The 17501-nt window shown below is 36.3% G+C and overlaps 1 protein-coding gene across 2 annotated transcripts in view; it reads right to left on the bottom strand.

Annotated features, from left to right (window-relative positions):
* Positions 1–15835: 15835 nt before the first annotated feature.
* Positions 15836–17501, bottom strand: part of LOC107187341 (innexin shaking-B-like) — a 65181-nt gene continuing 63515 nt past the window's right edge. For both annotated transcript variants that reach the window (XM_015575533.1, XM_015575452.1), the window contains exon 4: positions 15836–16084. In XM_015575533.1, coding sequence (XP_015431019.1) covers positions 15836–16084 — 249 coding nt within the window. The remainder of the gene's footprint in view (positions 16085–17501) is intronic.

Genomic DNA, 17501 nt, shown 5'->3' with positions numbered 1-17501 from the left:
TGTTTACTTGGATCGGTTCATCCCTACCCGTCACTACAAAGTACTTCAAATTTCGACACCTTTCGATACCTCACCACTGCTAGTAATCCTTTTGGTGTCGAACTGTTCGAATGTCAGCAATATGTATCGGTATCGGTCCGATCGCTACTCATTATGTATAGATCCGAACGATTCCCAAATCTTCTTCTGATCAACGAGCGCGGTCGGTCAATCTTCGTAGCGGAGATTCGACGCGTGTTTCCACCACGTAGCAAGACCGAGCCACGTTTCGTCTTTCTCTTCCCTCGAAATGTCTCGGTCTCGTTCGTTGTCGTGGCTACTCAGTATCCGGTTTTGCATACGCCCATAAATGGCGAGCAGAAGTCCTTGGAACACCCACGCCCGAACTGTCTATTCTCTCGCTCTCTTTATCTCTCTCTTTCTCTCCTCTCCACGCTCGACTTTCTTCCCGTCTTCGTTTTCGTGAAGACAGTCGGAAAATTTCACACTTCAGCTCCGAGTTCTACAGAACCGCATCGTTCTACAGTTCTGCACACGAAGCTACCGTATCGCAGACGGCGCAGCCTACCAATCTTCGCTTTGTGTCAGGGGATACAATAAGAACTGCTCAAGACTCGACACTTGACCTCTTCAAGGACACTAACACATATGTGTACGTTTAATTTTTTCAAATTAAAATTATTCTAAGTGAAAAAAAAAATTAAAATCTGTTGAACAAAAAACTTGTATGGCAACACTGATAATATTTTATTCTACTTGACAATCACTGCTTTGAACATTTGTAACGTTCCTTTTGATGTCTCAAAGTGTTTTGGATTATTTGAAGAATATCGTTAATATTTGATAAATAACATACCAAATGTGTAAAATATAGTCAGCTTCAATGATTGTATTAATTTAAAATCGCAATTGGTAGGATTAATTCTATTTTATAAGAAATTATAAACGTACACATATGTGTGCAGTTATTGTTTCGAGTACAGTGGACTCTTACGATATTGCCACTAGGCCCATTGCTACGCGAAGCACTTCGCAAGCACATGTACTTTCACGCCACCTTTTTTTTGTTTTTCTTTTCTCTTCAATCGTGGTAAAAACATTCAGATGTGTCTTCTAGAATTCACAACATCAACAGCTACGGCAATTATATAAATGAATGAACAGATCAAATAACGAGGAAGACCTAATTCAAGTTCCGGATACGTGTCACCACCTAAGAAAACTAAAAGCTAGACTAAAGTCGTTCCGGAAATCCAGCTAGACTGTGTAGGTCACTATCCTAAAAAAAACTGGAACTTAACAATCTTCTAAGGTGTCATGACGAAAATTGTGTAAAACGAACTTGTTATATTTGTGAAAAATTTATGGAGCTTCTCGTGTGCTCTGAATGTATGAAATCTTTTCATTCATAATTTACCAAGATTCTCAACGGCCACATATGGTCACATTATTTTCTTTGTGTATTTATTATTTTTTCAATTTTTCCTTGCTTAGTGATTTGCTGTCGATACAAAATGAATAGAAAGTAATTAAATAAAAAATTAAATCACTTTTTTTAATTAAAAAACTGTTCGTGTCTAAAGTGGTTAAGGGAGTATTCTCATTTAAAGGGGTCATTCTTGGGCTATGTTTAGAACTAAAAGTTACTGTTCCAAGGAATTTGAATTTCTACTCGAAACGGAAACGTGTAGTGTTATCATTTAAAACGAAACATGAAATCATTAAACCATTTAGACCTACCGTCCCATATTTGATACAGTTCACATACCGATAAGTTTCATGTTACCGATTTCATCTACTGTACCATGTATGGGTGAGGTGATGCGCAGCAACCCTTACATGAATTTTTTTTTTCGTATTTTCAAAATGATTATCAAACCTCCTTAATTTTATTAACACTAGACCTACTACGACCGGCCAAATGTCCGGTTTTGTCGTTTCAATTCCCTTTTTGAAGATTTTGGTAGGTTTAGTGTTAACACTTAGCCAAAATTCCATAACATGCTGACTAAATTAGTTTCAGGACTAAATGGGTTAAGAGATTAAAAAGTGGCGACATCTAGTGGTCCAGAATTTAAATTTAGCTGTTCAGGCTTTTAAATACACAACAGGATTGATAATTCTTGAACAAATTAGTCGTAATATACATATAGAAATTTAATAAAGAATAAAAATATATTATTTATTTTTCCATTCAAGAAGGTAAAGATATTTTGATAAGGGTGGGTGTTATATACCGTAAACTTAGTGAACTTAATAAATTTATAAAAAGCTTAAGGATGTATTACTGGCTTTTATCCGTGGTTACGGTTAACATCTAACTTTTGTCCGTAAGGATCCGTAATTTCACTGAAAGTAAAGTAGCTCTCAGAATTTTGGGTTAGGAAATTCAAATATTCCCTCCAAAAATAAATAGAAAATTTAAGAACTAAAAAAAATAGGTCGGCTTAATATTCATTTTTTCGATTTCAAAATAACAAGATACAGCATGTATATCAGTCTTATAGTTTTGAAATATGATTTCATGGTTTGATCGTTATAGGGTTACGCCATTTTTTACGAATTTTTCTCCAAATACAATAACCTTTTACACATCTAGATTTTCGCCTGTGTATTCAAGTATGTTCGATGAAGTTCTCCAATTTTCTTGAATCAATTTTATTAAAAGAATACAAAGTTATAACTGGTAAGGCAACAATATTCGGAAAAGAAATGTTCTTGAACGGGCGGCCACCTGTAAGCTCTCCAAGTCGTCTGAAATCAAAACCTCAGAGCTTATTATTTTTATTATAAATGATGATATCCTTAGAACTAGAATGATGCATTTACGTTAAGATTAAGATAATTTTTCAGACTGATTCCAAGCAAAAAATTGGTCTTTAATTTTCCAGTTGCTCCATTTTGTCAAAAACAAGTATTCTTTAATAATTCCAGTTCCACGAATAGCGACACTCATAACAAAGATAATAAACTTTTTTTATTTCAAACGACTTGGAGAGGTTGCAGGTGGTCGCCCGTTCGAAAACATGTTTGTCGACGACTGTTACCTTACCGACTAACTTTGTGTTCTTTCATTGAAAGTGTATCAAAAAATGTTGAGAATTGCTCCAAGCACACCTGAATACATAGACAAAAAGCCAGATATGGTAAAGTTTACTGATTTTGTAAAAAAAAATCACAGAAAATCGCTTAAAATCCTGACGTTTACAGAGTTATACCTCCTTAAAAATAAAGGAACAGTACCTACCTAAAGGCTAAACAGAATCTTTTCATGTTTTATTTTTCCGCTATATTGTTTCAGAACCTGTCGAGTTTGATTGCCGACTATGCACGATATTTACTCATATTTTTGTTTTAAATTTAGTTAAACAGCTAAATTTCAATTATGGTACACTGTGCGACAGTGTAACCACAGTTAGCAGCAAAATACGGTGTTCGAGAAACCAACGATCCGTAGGATCAAAAACAAAGAACACAAGAGATTGGAAACTTTTATACAATGTGTTCTCTTCTTATTAATTCTTACTATTACGCTTAAAATTACATAAAATCTATGTCCCTATTTTTAATCGTGTAAGAGTTCTGCTGTCGTCGAAATTGATTTTTATTATTTATTTATGCAATAATCAACAAAAGAACTTAATATGAAGTATAAAATGTCCCCATTTTTGCCCAGCAAAAATGAAAATGTCGGCATTTCTGTTCATAAGCGTGTCCCTACTTCTACTCAGCGAAAATGGAAATGCCAAAATCAGACTTTTGCGAACAATATTAAAGATTCCGTAAGTTTTTTTTTAGTAAAAACGCAACGTCCAGGTGTAATTCACGAGCACAACGGAACCGCTCAAATCACGTTCCTTTACGACGGACACACTTGTTAAATTTATTTCTATTAAAATGCTACCATCTATTGAATAGCGGGATGTAGCATTTTGTACGGAAATACTGAACTAATTTAAATAATTTTTTATATACCTAATTTATAATTTAACTTTTTACATTAAATAAAACAATATACGTACTGAGCAGAAATCGGAACGTGATTAGAAATAGGGAATTCTGTTATCTGTACACTTTCTGTCTAACTATTAGTTTGCGAATGATCGAGGCTCTACTATAATTCAAATCAAACACAATGGTTGAAACCAAAGGATTCGTCCGTTCAACCATATGAAACGTCACTCTTGTATGTGCACCGTGTCCTATAAATGATTCAATCGGTGGACGAAGAGATTCGTGGCACGGAGAAAGCAGGGAAAGGAGAGACCAAACGTAATTACCATAACGAGATCCCGTGCACGGGTATACGTGGCTGGAACGTAATTGACGCGAAGAAGTGGCCGGACAGGCGGCTTGTCGGACAGTGAAAGGATGTATCCTTCAAGGGGTCCTTTAAATGCCAATGGTCCCGGTTACGCAGAAGGAACGCGTTCGGCCGACTCTTTTGCCAGACACGCAGTTTTCGCGAGCGTTCGAGCTAACCGAGGGGCTGGGGGGAGGGGCCGAAGGACCGGTTGGTCCTCCTCGTGCTTCCGAATATGGCCAGGGCAAGCACACGGTCGCGTCCCGATCATCCTCTTCCGAAGATTTAGCCATTTGCACGCGCTTGAAGCGCACGCTATACAAGGCAATAAAAAAAAAGCAGTCTAAAGCTGCACCTACACTCTGCAGCATAGCACGTTATATATCAAACTTAGAAAATTTGTTTGAAAAACAGAAAGAAAAATGTTATACAACATTTTTTCGTGTTATATAGTAAGTTATATGTTATCCAATAAATGTCGATAAAGATAAAAAAAAGTTACGAGCATTTGCTATATAACATGTTGCCAGTTGCTCTAAAGCTGCGTCTACAGTACACAGTATGACACGTTATATACCAAAGTTATAAAACTTGTTAGGAAAACAGAAAGAAAAATGTTATGTAACATTTTTTGGTACTATATTGCAAGTTATATGTTATCCATCAAGTGTCAGTAAAGGTCATAGAAAGTTACGAACATTTGCTATACAACATGTTGCCAGTCGGTCAAAAGCTGCGCCTATACTACATAGCAAAACAGTGTTATATAACTTTGCTACACAACATGTTTTCGTAAATTATTACAAGATTATACCTTTTGAACAAGGCTGTAACTGGCTGACCCTCCGTGCGCGCGGATTGCCATCATTTGGGTCAATTTTTAAACGCTTATAACTAACAAACAAAACATTTGTCGCAATTTCGTTATTCTTGATTTTCGTCTTATTTTGCCTGAAAGAATCACCGCTTACATTTTTTCCCACTAGTAGTCGAACACCCTGTATGTACATAGCTTTAACTGTTTTATATCGTGCAATATAAATTTAATAAAATTGACTATTATATGTCGCAAAAATAATTGTTCGTTAAGATCGTCCGATGCGATTCGATTTAATATCGCGTTGCGATTTAACGGTCGTGCTCACGGGACACAAATATTATAACAAAAATCTGCGAAACAGTTTGGAGACAATTTCATTAGTACATACACCAGTAGATTTAAAATGAAACGCTCGTCACTTTTTATTATTATATGAATTTTAATGAGTTGTAAAATAAACTTGTAACAAATTGTTTTGTTATAAGCAAACTGTATCTTGAATATTTTGTTAGCACTATATGTATTATTGCACATAAAAGACCATGAAACTCACCAATTAGAAATTTTCATGTATCTCTTCTGCTTTTCAAGATAGTACTTCCACGTCGAAAGTTTGAGGGATGATTTCGCCCTTTAAAATCGCATCTTTGCCGATAAAAAAAATACGTGTACCTTATTTGTACCTGCATAACAAACGTACGAAATTTCATCAAAATCAAAGTGGGCACCTCCGTAGCTTTCCTTGTTAATATAAAAAGGATAGTTTTCTAAATATTGCCTTCATGATGTACTTATGAAAATTCAGGTGGTATTTTAATAAGAAAAATATGTTTCTCTTATAATAGCTTGTTATTATACAAATAAATAATTTTATAATAACATTCTCAAAACACTTATTATGATATTATAGAATATTCCTAGAATAATTTCTATTACAGTATTGAATTAAGAATTTGTTTCTATTATCGTCTGACAACGTTTGTGAGCTAAAAATTAGCGGAATTAATTTACCCGCGTCAAAATATTCGGAGAAATGTTGGGATTGTTACGTTCCGAACAAAATTCTTTTTTTCTTTTTTTTTCTTTTTTTTTTGCTTCGACTGTGATGCGTTACGATAATGCATAGCATTGTGGGAGCTCTCTAATCGAACGCAGTACGGTTGTTCCGTCGTAGACCAGAAACGACGGCTTTAGAATCTGACATTACCGTTATTTTTTATTATTTTATTTCCTTCGTTCAAGCAATTTCAATTTCGTTGACACAAAGAGAATAACAGACAAAAGAAACGAAAATTTGGTCTGCAGTCCGCCACATACGCTCGGTAAACTGGGGTTAACTCGCACCGTGACCACGTGCGCGATATTTTTCTGACGTCCGCTTCGTCCTGAAGGAGAGGTTTTCCACCTCCACGTCACTTGGAAAAACCGAGAAATTTGCCTTCCCCTTCAGGACATAACCAATAAGGAAGCGAGTTTTGGTAACGCCTTCAGCGAATTTCGAAGAAGCAACGTCACACGAAAATCAGACTCAAACCAGAACTCACCCGGTGAACATCACAAACACACGCACACAAACACACAATTGTAAATACAGTCATTAAGAAACAATCAAAGTGTGCTTTATTTTTGGTTTCAAAATCTAAAGATCGTGCAACGGTTCGACGATTAAGTGCGAGCATTGCACGACCTAGTTAGTTGGTTAGTTAATCCTCGCTTCTCCCGGGGGAGGGGAAGTGCGATTTCCCCCCCAAGGCCGCAGCTGTGGCTCAGAACGCCGGTAGCTATCTCACAGCCCTGCAATAATTGCACGACCTAACAACGGTCTTTGATGTTTATAAGATAGTTTTTCTCATTGGCGACGCAAATAAGCATGTATCCACGTTAAGTGTTGTCCCACGTTCAGAACGCTTGATTGTAACGTGAGGTAGATACTTGCTTCGCCGAACAACCGAATGTAAACCTCTGGTGGCCGGTCCGATAAAATATCGAGCATCTCGAACCTTCTTCGCGTGCGCAGTTAAATTCAAAATCATAATCTAAATTGTTATAGAACTCGTAGTTTGCCCATTACCTACTATATGTATATGTATTTCGTATGTAAGAGGAAAGGCATATCTGATTTTAACATTTACTGCCTGGCTCATTGGATAATAGTCATGTTCATATACCATTTAATTATTTGTGGAAGTTATGCCTTTCTCTCTATTGGCCTCATGTACATTAAGAACGTTCTGTCTACAACTTTATTCAGCGTACAGTTAACATGTCGAAACGTAGCAAAGATTTCTATAGCCGTGACTGAAAGAGTAGGGAAATTAATTCGGAGAAACCAAAGGAAGAAAGTTAGATTTAAAGGAGGAAGGATATACACACTCCTATCACGCGTTCAATTAGCGAATCACGGTCCTCAACGCATTAATCTCGCAGCCTGATTCGTCAGGCGCCACAGTAATGCAGTGTAAACAAATTCGGACTAGGCCCGCTCTGGTCTCTTCCGAGGGTACAACGCTGCGACACTTTTTGATGTACAATCGCGAGGTGCGTGTCGAAGGGTCCGTGAGGTATTATTTGAGACAGAGTTTTGTTCGCGCTAGCCTAAGACCTAGAAAATACGACAAAAGGACTCATACCCTTACGAAAATTCATTTCATTGTTTAAATATTTTATTCTCTCTGTTTTTCTATAGTTTCATTACTTAGTGTTAACAGTTATTATTAGTTTTAACAGTTCTATTTCGTGACTCTACTTAATTCGATATAAATTCCGTACTTAAATTCAATTAATCACAGTGCGTGTGTGTTCTTCCTCATTAGATTCGTTTTTGATAACACCCAGAGATAAGATTCCAAAAAAATAAAGGAGAGAATTCCAGGAATTTCGCAAAAGGATATTTTGTTCGACAATAGTCCAACACCATTAAAATCTAGGTGAGTCGTTTCCCTTACTCTTCCGGATCAATTCACGATAAATTGTCAGACAAATAAACTCCAGCAGTTGAGTTACAACTGTGGGGTTTCTCTTACTGGAAATTATTTGTATTTTATAATTTGTATACACGTATTTGGTTGTCTTTGAAGTCTAAAATTCAAACCGTTCCGTATATGTACCGAGCAACTGTGCGTTATAGTATTCTCTTGGCCATAACCTCTGTTAAATATTCCTTCTTCTCATAACATTCGTATACTTTTATTTTTATGTTCATTCTATCGTTTTATGTCCTGAGCTATTGAGTTGTACACATTTAAAATTTTATACTATTATTATTATATCATTTTACCAAAGTTAACGTATGTAAGTTCCTATTATGATTCAATATATATAATTCTCTGTTTCTAAATTCAAATCATTTACTTTCTTCTATATTACCTAGTATTTATCTTCCCAAATTTCCAAACAAGGCGATCTGGTGAAAGGACCCGTATGGGACTAAAGTATCGACGAACTCAAAACAAAAATAAAAACCTTAATTGATTGTGTTTTAGATTTTATCGTTCACAGTTAGTTGAGGATATTTATTCGTTGCTGTTCCGGGTAAATTCTAACAAAATTTACTTTAGCGAGTCGCACGCGTGTTCCGCTCTGTAACTAAACAGACACATCACGTTACCAAAAATTCACATTAATTGGATTCCTGTGTTTTTGTATTGTATTATTCTACTAAAAGCATAGTAGTCATGATTGCACATATACACGCGCGCGCCTCATACGTAACAGGATTCTACTTTGAAACGCGTGGGGATCCAACATAGTAAAAGAAAATAGTTTTGGAAATGTGTCGATTATTTATGACTACGTCGAAAATACAGGTAAAAACACATATAGATTGTTACTCCTAGTCTATTTCGACAAATAAGTAGCGAGACACGAATACTTACCAATTTGGAAGTCAAATTACCATACTCAACGTTGAAACAATTTCACAGATCACAAAAATAGAAATCAACGCATTACTGGTTATTGTTCAGTAGCTATTGAATGCCCGTGATTCCATTGTTTCGTGACGTTATTCTGATATAGTTATACCACTCACCGTTAGTCTACCTCGCTTTCATGACAAAATTGGTCGAGGGTCCAAATTTTTTCAAGCTGTCAGGGTGGGCTAACACCTTAACGTCTTTGTATGATATAATGGAAAAAGAAACGTATACGGTGTCATTTAAAGAAAACAACTCATTGTGACCTTGAGTTTATTATGAAAACAAGTAATGCATGTTCGAGATGTTTGTTATTACTCTATACAGTCCGCTTACAATTGGTCACTTCGTAGAGCTAAACAGTTTCTTAAATTACCATTTCAATAAAAATACATTTATTTCAAGATTCCGGTGAAAGTGAACACGCCGTGTTTGTTTCCGTTAGCATTGGTCTTTTCGACATAAGGCACATCGATTCCCGCTGACGAGCGCGTACTCCCGTCAATGTACTATCGCCATGTCTCGCGAGAAAATGGTAATAAGGCCCCCGCGACGTTCGATATCGATTCGACATTTTCAAGGTGAAACGGATTCAATGCTCACAATTCGAACAGAAAAATGTAGCATTTTTAATTTCGTACACCGTGCAAAATCGTACGATTTCGCCGGAATAGTAACAAAACGCGGGCCATTTTGATACTATTCAACGCCTGTTTCAGACTTGATACTGTGTACGGACGAATATATGCGCTATACACAACCGGGCCATTTGACTTTTACATGATTAAACGATTAACGTTCGTCAACGTTCCTGCCAGGTCACCGAAACACGGCGAACCATACAAATGAAAAACACACGTTTCGAGTAGCGAATAAAATGCGATCCGTCCCGGTCTGGGAGCCATCAATGGATCTTCTGGTCTTTGGTATCCTCCTTGATCCTGTATTTTCACATAAGTACTCTCTCTACGCCCCGGGAATCCTCGCGGTCCTCGCGACTCTCCGAGGGAATCTGCAATAAAAAACGGTGCGATGTATTGTCGGCCGAATAATGGCCATTTATTCCCATAGTGCTCGCGGCTTCGAGTTCGAATTACGTGATAAGTGTTAGCTAAGAATAATAACGAGACGAGTCACCAGAGTGTCAAAATGCGATCATATTTGAATTATTTTTTATAACAGTAATCAGTTCAAGGTACCGCGTCTCGGTAATTTTTATCGTGAGAACTGAACTGATTTACGAATAATACTGATACAACAAACTATCTAGGAGTTTAAATTGTTATTTGAGAATAAGTGACGTTCGTATTCATATTGTCACATGATGAATATCGGAAAAAGGAAAGTAAATATTCACAATAAAGGAGACACCTCCGATTTCAATGATTTTTCAATATGCTGTCAAGGTCGTCATCCTGAGTAGTGTTGTGAAGGTTTCAGTTGGGGAGTCGCCTTTTGTAAAAAAGTTATTATCAAAAAAAAGTTTAGGTACTTCGATCAGTATCATACTTCAGATATGATTACACAGTTCAAGAAAACAAGTTATTCATAGTTGGTTACAGAAAGTTTAAGAAAAATACTCTTAATAACTTTTTAATAAATAGCAGTTGATAACTGAAACTCCGAACTTCTGAAAGTCACTCAGGAGGGTTGCCTTGACAACATATGTCAAGATCAACGGTCTTTTTACTTATCAATACTATTAAACTACTTTTACAAACGGCTACCCCCAACTAACACCTTCATAATACTATTCAGAATGATCATCCTAACAACATTATAAAAAATCATCGAAAACAGAGGTAACTCCCTTATTGTAAATATTTACCAAAGACAAATAGATTTACATATCTCCATAGTGCTCGCAAGTTGAAATTAACTTGAAACAAACTTGGTGGCTCTCGCAAACAAAAGAACACCGTAAAGGTTGACTCGCGGAATACAATGAAATTATGAACATATGTGGGTTATAGAGCGATTCGAGACAAGAATACGGTACGTTCCATTCATTTACAGAGTGGTCCACGTAATTGTTTCAGGTCATAATTCCGTTATCAATGCATTTATAAAAAAATGCCCAAGGAGAAAGAGAAATGGCTTGAAGAGCACTACATCTGTAGGCCTTTAGATTTTTTTTAAGTGCAACAGTGTATGTGCAATTAACAATTGCATTATTTCTTTAAATAGAATTGCATATTGTCTGTTATATAGATCGATTCCCCTGTTCATTCTACGTACAAAATTATTAAGGTACTATGGCAAAACAATTATTAGTTTTCGAGATATTTGAAAAAAATGTATTTGCTGAAGAAGATACTCAAATGCTTCTCCATTACATTGTACACATTTCTGATAACGTTGTTTTATTGTTTTCATAACTTTGATTAAATTATTTGTAGTTATTGCTACATATTCCAGTATGATCCTTTCTTTCAGATCCTCCACAGAATTTATAAACGGTATTCACGTTAAAGACATTTTTTGAAAATATCTCGAGAACTAATCATTTTTTTTCCATGGTATGCTAATAATTTTTTACGTAGAAGGAACAAAGGAATCAATCTGTGTAACAAGCAACAGGTATTTCTATTTAAAGAAATGATGCAATTTTTTACAAGATTAAACCAATTCTACCTTACACATGTATTTACATATTATAAGACGTGTGCAATCGGCACAATTTCGAGCGCATGGCCGAAGCGTCAACTGGCTCGATGCGTAACCGCCAAGGCGTTGATTGTGGCACGCACCGTCGGAACTTAAATCGTAGGGCAAGGGGTTAAACTTTTGTTTGAAACATTTTTTTCTAGCTCTTGTACTTTAAAGCCAGATCCAGACACGTGCAACGCGCATTGCAGAACACTCTTGAAAGGGCCAATTTTAATGGGTCGACACGCAGCTAACGACTTCGTGCAACGTCAAGCCGAACACGAGCATTCTGACGCGCATTGAAGAAAATATCAGAAGGAATGTCTATTTGTTAGCATACCTACCCGATCATTAATTACTGTGTTATAAAAAAGGAAATTTTATATTTCTGCCGGGCGTATAAAACATTAATTTTTAAAGAGTTACAAGCATACTTTTCTGTTGCATGCTGCTCAAGTGTGGACGAAATTTTGGCCGTGCGCCGCGTTGCGCGTGTTCGTGCTCGCTGTTGCACGTGTCTGGACCTGGCTTAAGAGGTCATGCTCAGTCAGAACGCCGAAAAAAAGTGTTCTTTGGGAATTTTTTTCTCAAAAACTATAAGACCTTCATCAAAAAATGTGTTTGTGTTTCAAAGATTGCAGTTTCCAGATTATAAGGTAATTTGTTTATTTAAAAATATTTATTAGTAAATAAATGGTGAGCGATCTCCCGGATGTCTCTTCACAAAAAGTGGTCTGCCGTGATCACTGTAACTTCGTAACGGTTACGAATTTGAAATTAAAAATTCAGTAAGATTTATGTAATGGAAGAACCAATTTTGTCCTCGAACGTGAGGTTTCTCGAAACATTGATTAGGAACAAAATGGCGAACAATTTTCTGAAAAAGTGCTATTTTCACCTAAAAATCACTCGTTTTTGGTCAATTAAAAAAAAAGTATGGAACGAAAAAAAAATCCTTTGTTCAAGGACAAGTTGTTCTGATTTGAAATAAGGCGCAAAAGGCTTCAGGTAAATCGACACAGTAGTTTTCGAGAAATATTGATCACCGCTTTGAAAAATGTAGTTTCGAGAAAAACGCGTATAAAGTTTCAAGTCAACCTTACACTTACATAAAATGTTCATTTTTTAACGCCTGTAATTCTATCATTTTTAATTGGATTACCTTGAAACTTGCACAGAATATTCTCGAGATGTTGCACTTGAAGAAAATGTAGAAAGTGAAAAATCGATTTTTTGAAAATTTCTGACTGAGCATGACCCCTTAAGAGTTATGCGGGAACAAGTGGCAGTGCCTATTTCACTTTGAGGTTAGTTTTCATACCCTTAAAGGGCGATTGGGCACGAATCAAATGTATCGTTATTCTTGTCTTGAATCACTCTATAAACCCAAAACGTTTCATTCTAATCCATGAGTCAGTGTTCACGATGTTCCCTTGTAAGAATAATAGCAAGATGAGTTCTCTAGAAGCTTAATCCCAACGTTGCTCGAATTTTTTTTAACTGTAATTAATTGAAATTATTACAAATCAATGATTTTTATAAAAAATATACTTCATTGATAATACTTAAAGGGAGATACAATAAACAAATCAGAAGTTAAGTTGTCAATTGAGAATAAGTTACAGTCAGTATTCTTCTCGGCTGATAATGAAAATCGAAGGAATATCGATTTTCGCGAGATCGAATACGCCATTAACTCTCATAGTGCTCTTTACTTGGACTTCGGATTTATTGATACTTCTTACTCAAAGGATAGAGGGATAAATAATTATCTGGAATTACAAAGACGATCTCAAGCATGGTTTAGGTGTTTCTATAAGATGTGAACCACTCGACTGTAGATTTTGTTTATTCGTAGTATGTACCTACTATTGCCTAAAACTCAGAATAGTAAAGTTTAACCCTCTGGCTACGAAAGGCTATACAGGTTATCCCAAAGTAGGTGTAAGTTCTTGAAAGGGGTAATTCCTTTGGTGATTTGAAAAAACTTTTTCCTTAGCGAAAAAGTTCTTCGAGACTATGTTAACGAGATATTAGTGAAAAACCCCGACCAATCAGAGCGCGAGTCTGTCGACTAAGCTTCCGCGGTAGCGCGTAGCCAACGTTACTGGAGGAGTTCAGCCGGCAAACTCGCGTTCTGATTGGTCGGGGTTTTTCGTTAATATCTCGTTAACAAAGCCTCGGAGGACATTTTCGCTAAGGCAAAAGTTGTTTCAAATCACCTCAGGAATCACCCTTTAAAGAAGTTACAATTATTTTGGGGCACTGTGTATGTACGCCCTCACATGTCTATCAATATGAGTATGTATACGAAAGCTTTATATGTATATACGTCTTCTAAATTTTTCTTTCTACAACATATTTACTGTTTTACTAAACTGATCTAACATACAATTTGTATATATTTTTTTTTTACGACATACATGTGCTTATCGCGTCGTATATATATGTATACAATATATTAATGGTTCCGTGCGACATTGCTTCGCAGTCAAAGATTTAATGAAGGTCAGTTAGGTTTTCATCTTATTTGGAACTTGATAAAACCTCCAACCGATTAAACAAATTCTATGTTCAGAACATGGAAGTTATCTTGTTCGTAAAAATACAAAAGAGTATCGATAAATCCGAGAAGGGAACACTAGAAATAAACATCGTAAAATGATTTATGCGCACTTTAAGAAAGTTTAGTGAGGTTTTTACTTTATTTGGAACATAATAGAGTCCGTAACAGAAGAAACAAATTCTCTTTTGGGTCACCGTAATTTGTAAAAACGGAAAAGTGTACTATAGAACAGCCGGGAAAGAGACACTATAGGATTAAACACTGCGAAATGTTCAATCGAGCATAACGAAGTCCTTACTTTATTTGGAACTGGGTAAGATTCTAAAAAGGCGAAACCAAATTTCTCCGGGTTATCAAAGTTTTCGTCAGTAAAACCTTGTCATGGTATCGAGTACTATGGGAATAAACATTCTAAATCGTTTGATAAAACACAACGAAATCTTTATTTGGAACCCGGCAAGATTCTGAATAAATGAAGCCGCATGCAGGGTATCGAAGTTCTTGTCAGTAAAACCACAAAAAGTGCCATTTAGTGATAAACCGATCCAAGTAAATGCAATAATCGATACTTTCTTTCGATACCGAGTATTTTTCGTATCGATACTTTCTGTTGTGATATATGCTCGGTATCGAAAAATTACTCATGTCGAATGGAGCCAGTAATCGATGTGAAAGCTAATGAATATGAAGGTGGTTGTCGTCCAGTTATATTACCTTGTTAATAAATGTTCGTTCATAAAATATGTCTTCGTAAAGAAATGTTCATTAATGAAATATATCTTCGTTGAAATCAGAAATCGGTAAATTCATTATCTTGATAAAGAGTTTCGAATAACGAATAAAAGGTAAAAAAGTACTTCGTCATTTTTAATCGTTTAACGTGGAAATTCCGATTTTTATAACAAACAATAATACTTCGTCCTGAACGAGTCGGTATTTGGCAAACAATTATTTAATCTCATTAACTGTTTAAAGCTCAGAATGACGCCTTTAGATACTACAGCTTTTCACTTATACTCAAATCTAGTTAAAATATACCACATTAAATGAACAAGAACTTTGTATTCATTTTCTTTCGATACAAGGAGGTATCGATGCTTTTGATGCGATACTAAATAGATATCGATACCTTTCATCGATACGAATTATCAGTAAAAGTATCGATACATTGACGGTATCGGTTTATCCCTTGCCATGGTAGCGTGCATCATAGGAGTAAAGACAATATCGGATCCGTTATTCTTTCCTTCCGCGAGTGACGCTTCACACGTTGCGTGGCATTCGAGATAACGCCGTTTATTTCGAACACAAAATCGAACAGAGGGGAAAGGCTCTCTAGCGCGTAGCGGTTGTTAAACCGCTCGAAATAGGATAACGCGTTAATGTCGAAAGCTAGTTGCCGGGAAATTTATGCCCGGCGCACCCGGTGCGCGTCGGGTATCGAAGACACGTTACATATCGAATACTACAAGTCGGCTACTAGGGAATTTATATCGACGGGAGATGGACGGGATAGAATGGTAGACGCTTTAAATAGGCGATTGGATGCAGACGGCTCTACAGAGACACGAAACGCACTACGATCAGGCTTCCTGAAGCTCTCCCTTGATCCCGGGCACGCTGTGGTGGTGCCTGGACGCGAGCTTGTTCGCGAGCTCGTGCATCACGTCCCTGTATATCACCGTGTCCAAATTCTCCCCGAGCATGTACAGGAGGAACCAGTCGCCGACCTTGCTCCGTCGGACGATCGTCTCGATCGACTCCCTACGGACCAGACGAAACCGTAGTCGGAGAAGGTAGACCCTCGTTCGCGGCGAGAATATGATTACGATCTGCAACATGAGGGATAGAGTATGACCAGTGTTTATTGGTCCACTGGAAAATTGTGGGGAAAATCATTGTTCTAACTTATCACTGTAAATGTATGGATAAGATATAGTAAATATGAAATATTCCATAATAATTAATTTACAAAATATTACATTACCACTCTTTATAATTAACATTTTTTTAAAAGCATTAATGGGTTATTGTACCTGTATTTGTTTCATTTACGTATTTCTCTGTAATATGTTATATTAAAATATTTTCTTCCTTTTCATTGACTCTATACAGTAAATCCTCAAAGGGTGTTGGTAAGCTCGTCGGCATTGAACATTAAATATTTCATAAACTAATGGCCATTGCGACTGAAACAAATATCATTGACTTCAGAATTCCGACCCCTATCCCTGTGCTAAACCTCCTTACAAAGCCATCGTTACACCCGAGGACTTCTTGCTAGTGTTGGGAAGCCTCCGAACACTCATCGAGAATTGACTGTATTCCCATTGACAGAGATAATTCTTAATGGATCTTTAGAACTATGAGTTAATAGATCGAGGAACTTGTAGTTTTTCGTACATGTTTGTATTTCAAGAAAGCATGGTGATAATTTTTATGCAATTATTCGTCTACGCTAGATGTCCCAATTACTGCCACATTAAGATTGCAGCATAACTGAATTTAATCATTTTACGTGTTATTCAACTAAAGATAGACTAAATTCATGAGAGACGCCATATGGGAAAAAACGTCACTCTTCTTATATATCTCGATTGGTAGAAGTACAGGTGACAAAATCTTTAATTCGAGCAAACTGTAGGTGAACTCTTTGAAGCACAGTGATAAGAAACACATACCACACTTTCACCTGAATATAAAAATGTCGCATATAAAATGTGGTATATTTTTCTTACTACAATGCTTCAAGGAGTTAAAGCTGAACTTTAATAAAAAAACAGTAGGGTAAATTCAGGAGAGACGCTGCATTTGTAATATCTTCCGATTGGCAACAGATAATTTCATATGTTGTGTCGTTTTGTAATCCCACTAGTGTGCCGCAGACAACAAATTGTGACACAAACACGTGTCGTTTCCAGGAAGCATTAAAGGAAAAACTGTGCAAAAAATTTCGTCAAAATTTGGTGTGTATGTGACACATTGATTCCTATGACAAGCTTAACAGCGACAGAACAATAGTAGCTATTTCATTGTTCAATATGGTTTCTTATTCATGAGTAAACACGGTGATTTTGATGTTATAAATATATGTATTTTGTTTTGTTTTTTGGACATACATACGGCTTCTCTCACACAACATGAAAAACGACGCCACAAAGTTATAGGTGCTCTGGCTGGCTTATAATGATCGAATTATAATATAAAATCATAAATATAATATTAAATGATAAATATAATATTGCATAG

The sequence above is a fragment of the Dufourea novaeangliae genome, unplaced genomic scaffold (assembly GCF_001272555.1).
Source record: "Dufourea novaeangliae isolate 0120121106 unplaced genomic scaffold, ASM127255v1 scaffold2, whole genome shotgun sequence".
Classification (NCBI taxonomy): Eukaryota; Metazoa; Arthropoda; class Insecta; order Hymenoptera; family Halictidae; genus Dufourea; species Dufourea novaeangliae.
This window is presented reverse-complemented; position numbering and strand designations above follow the sequence as displayed.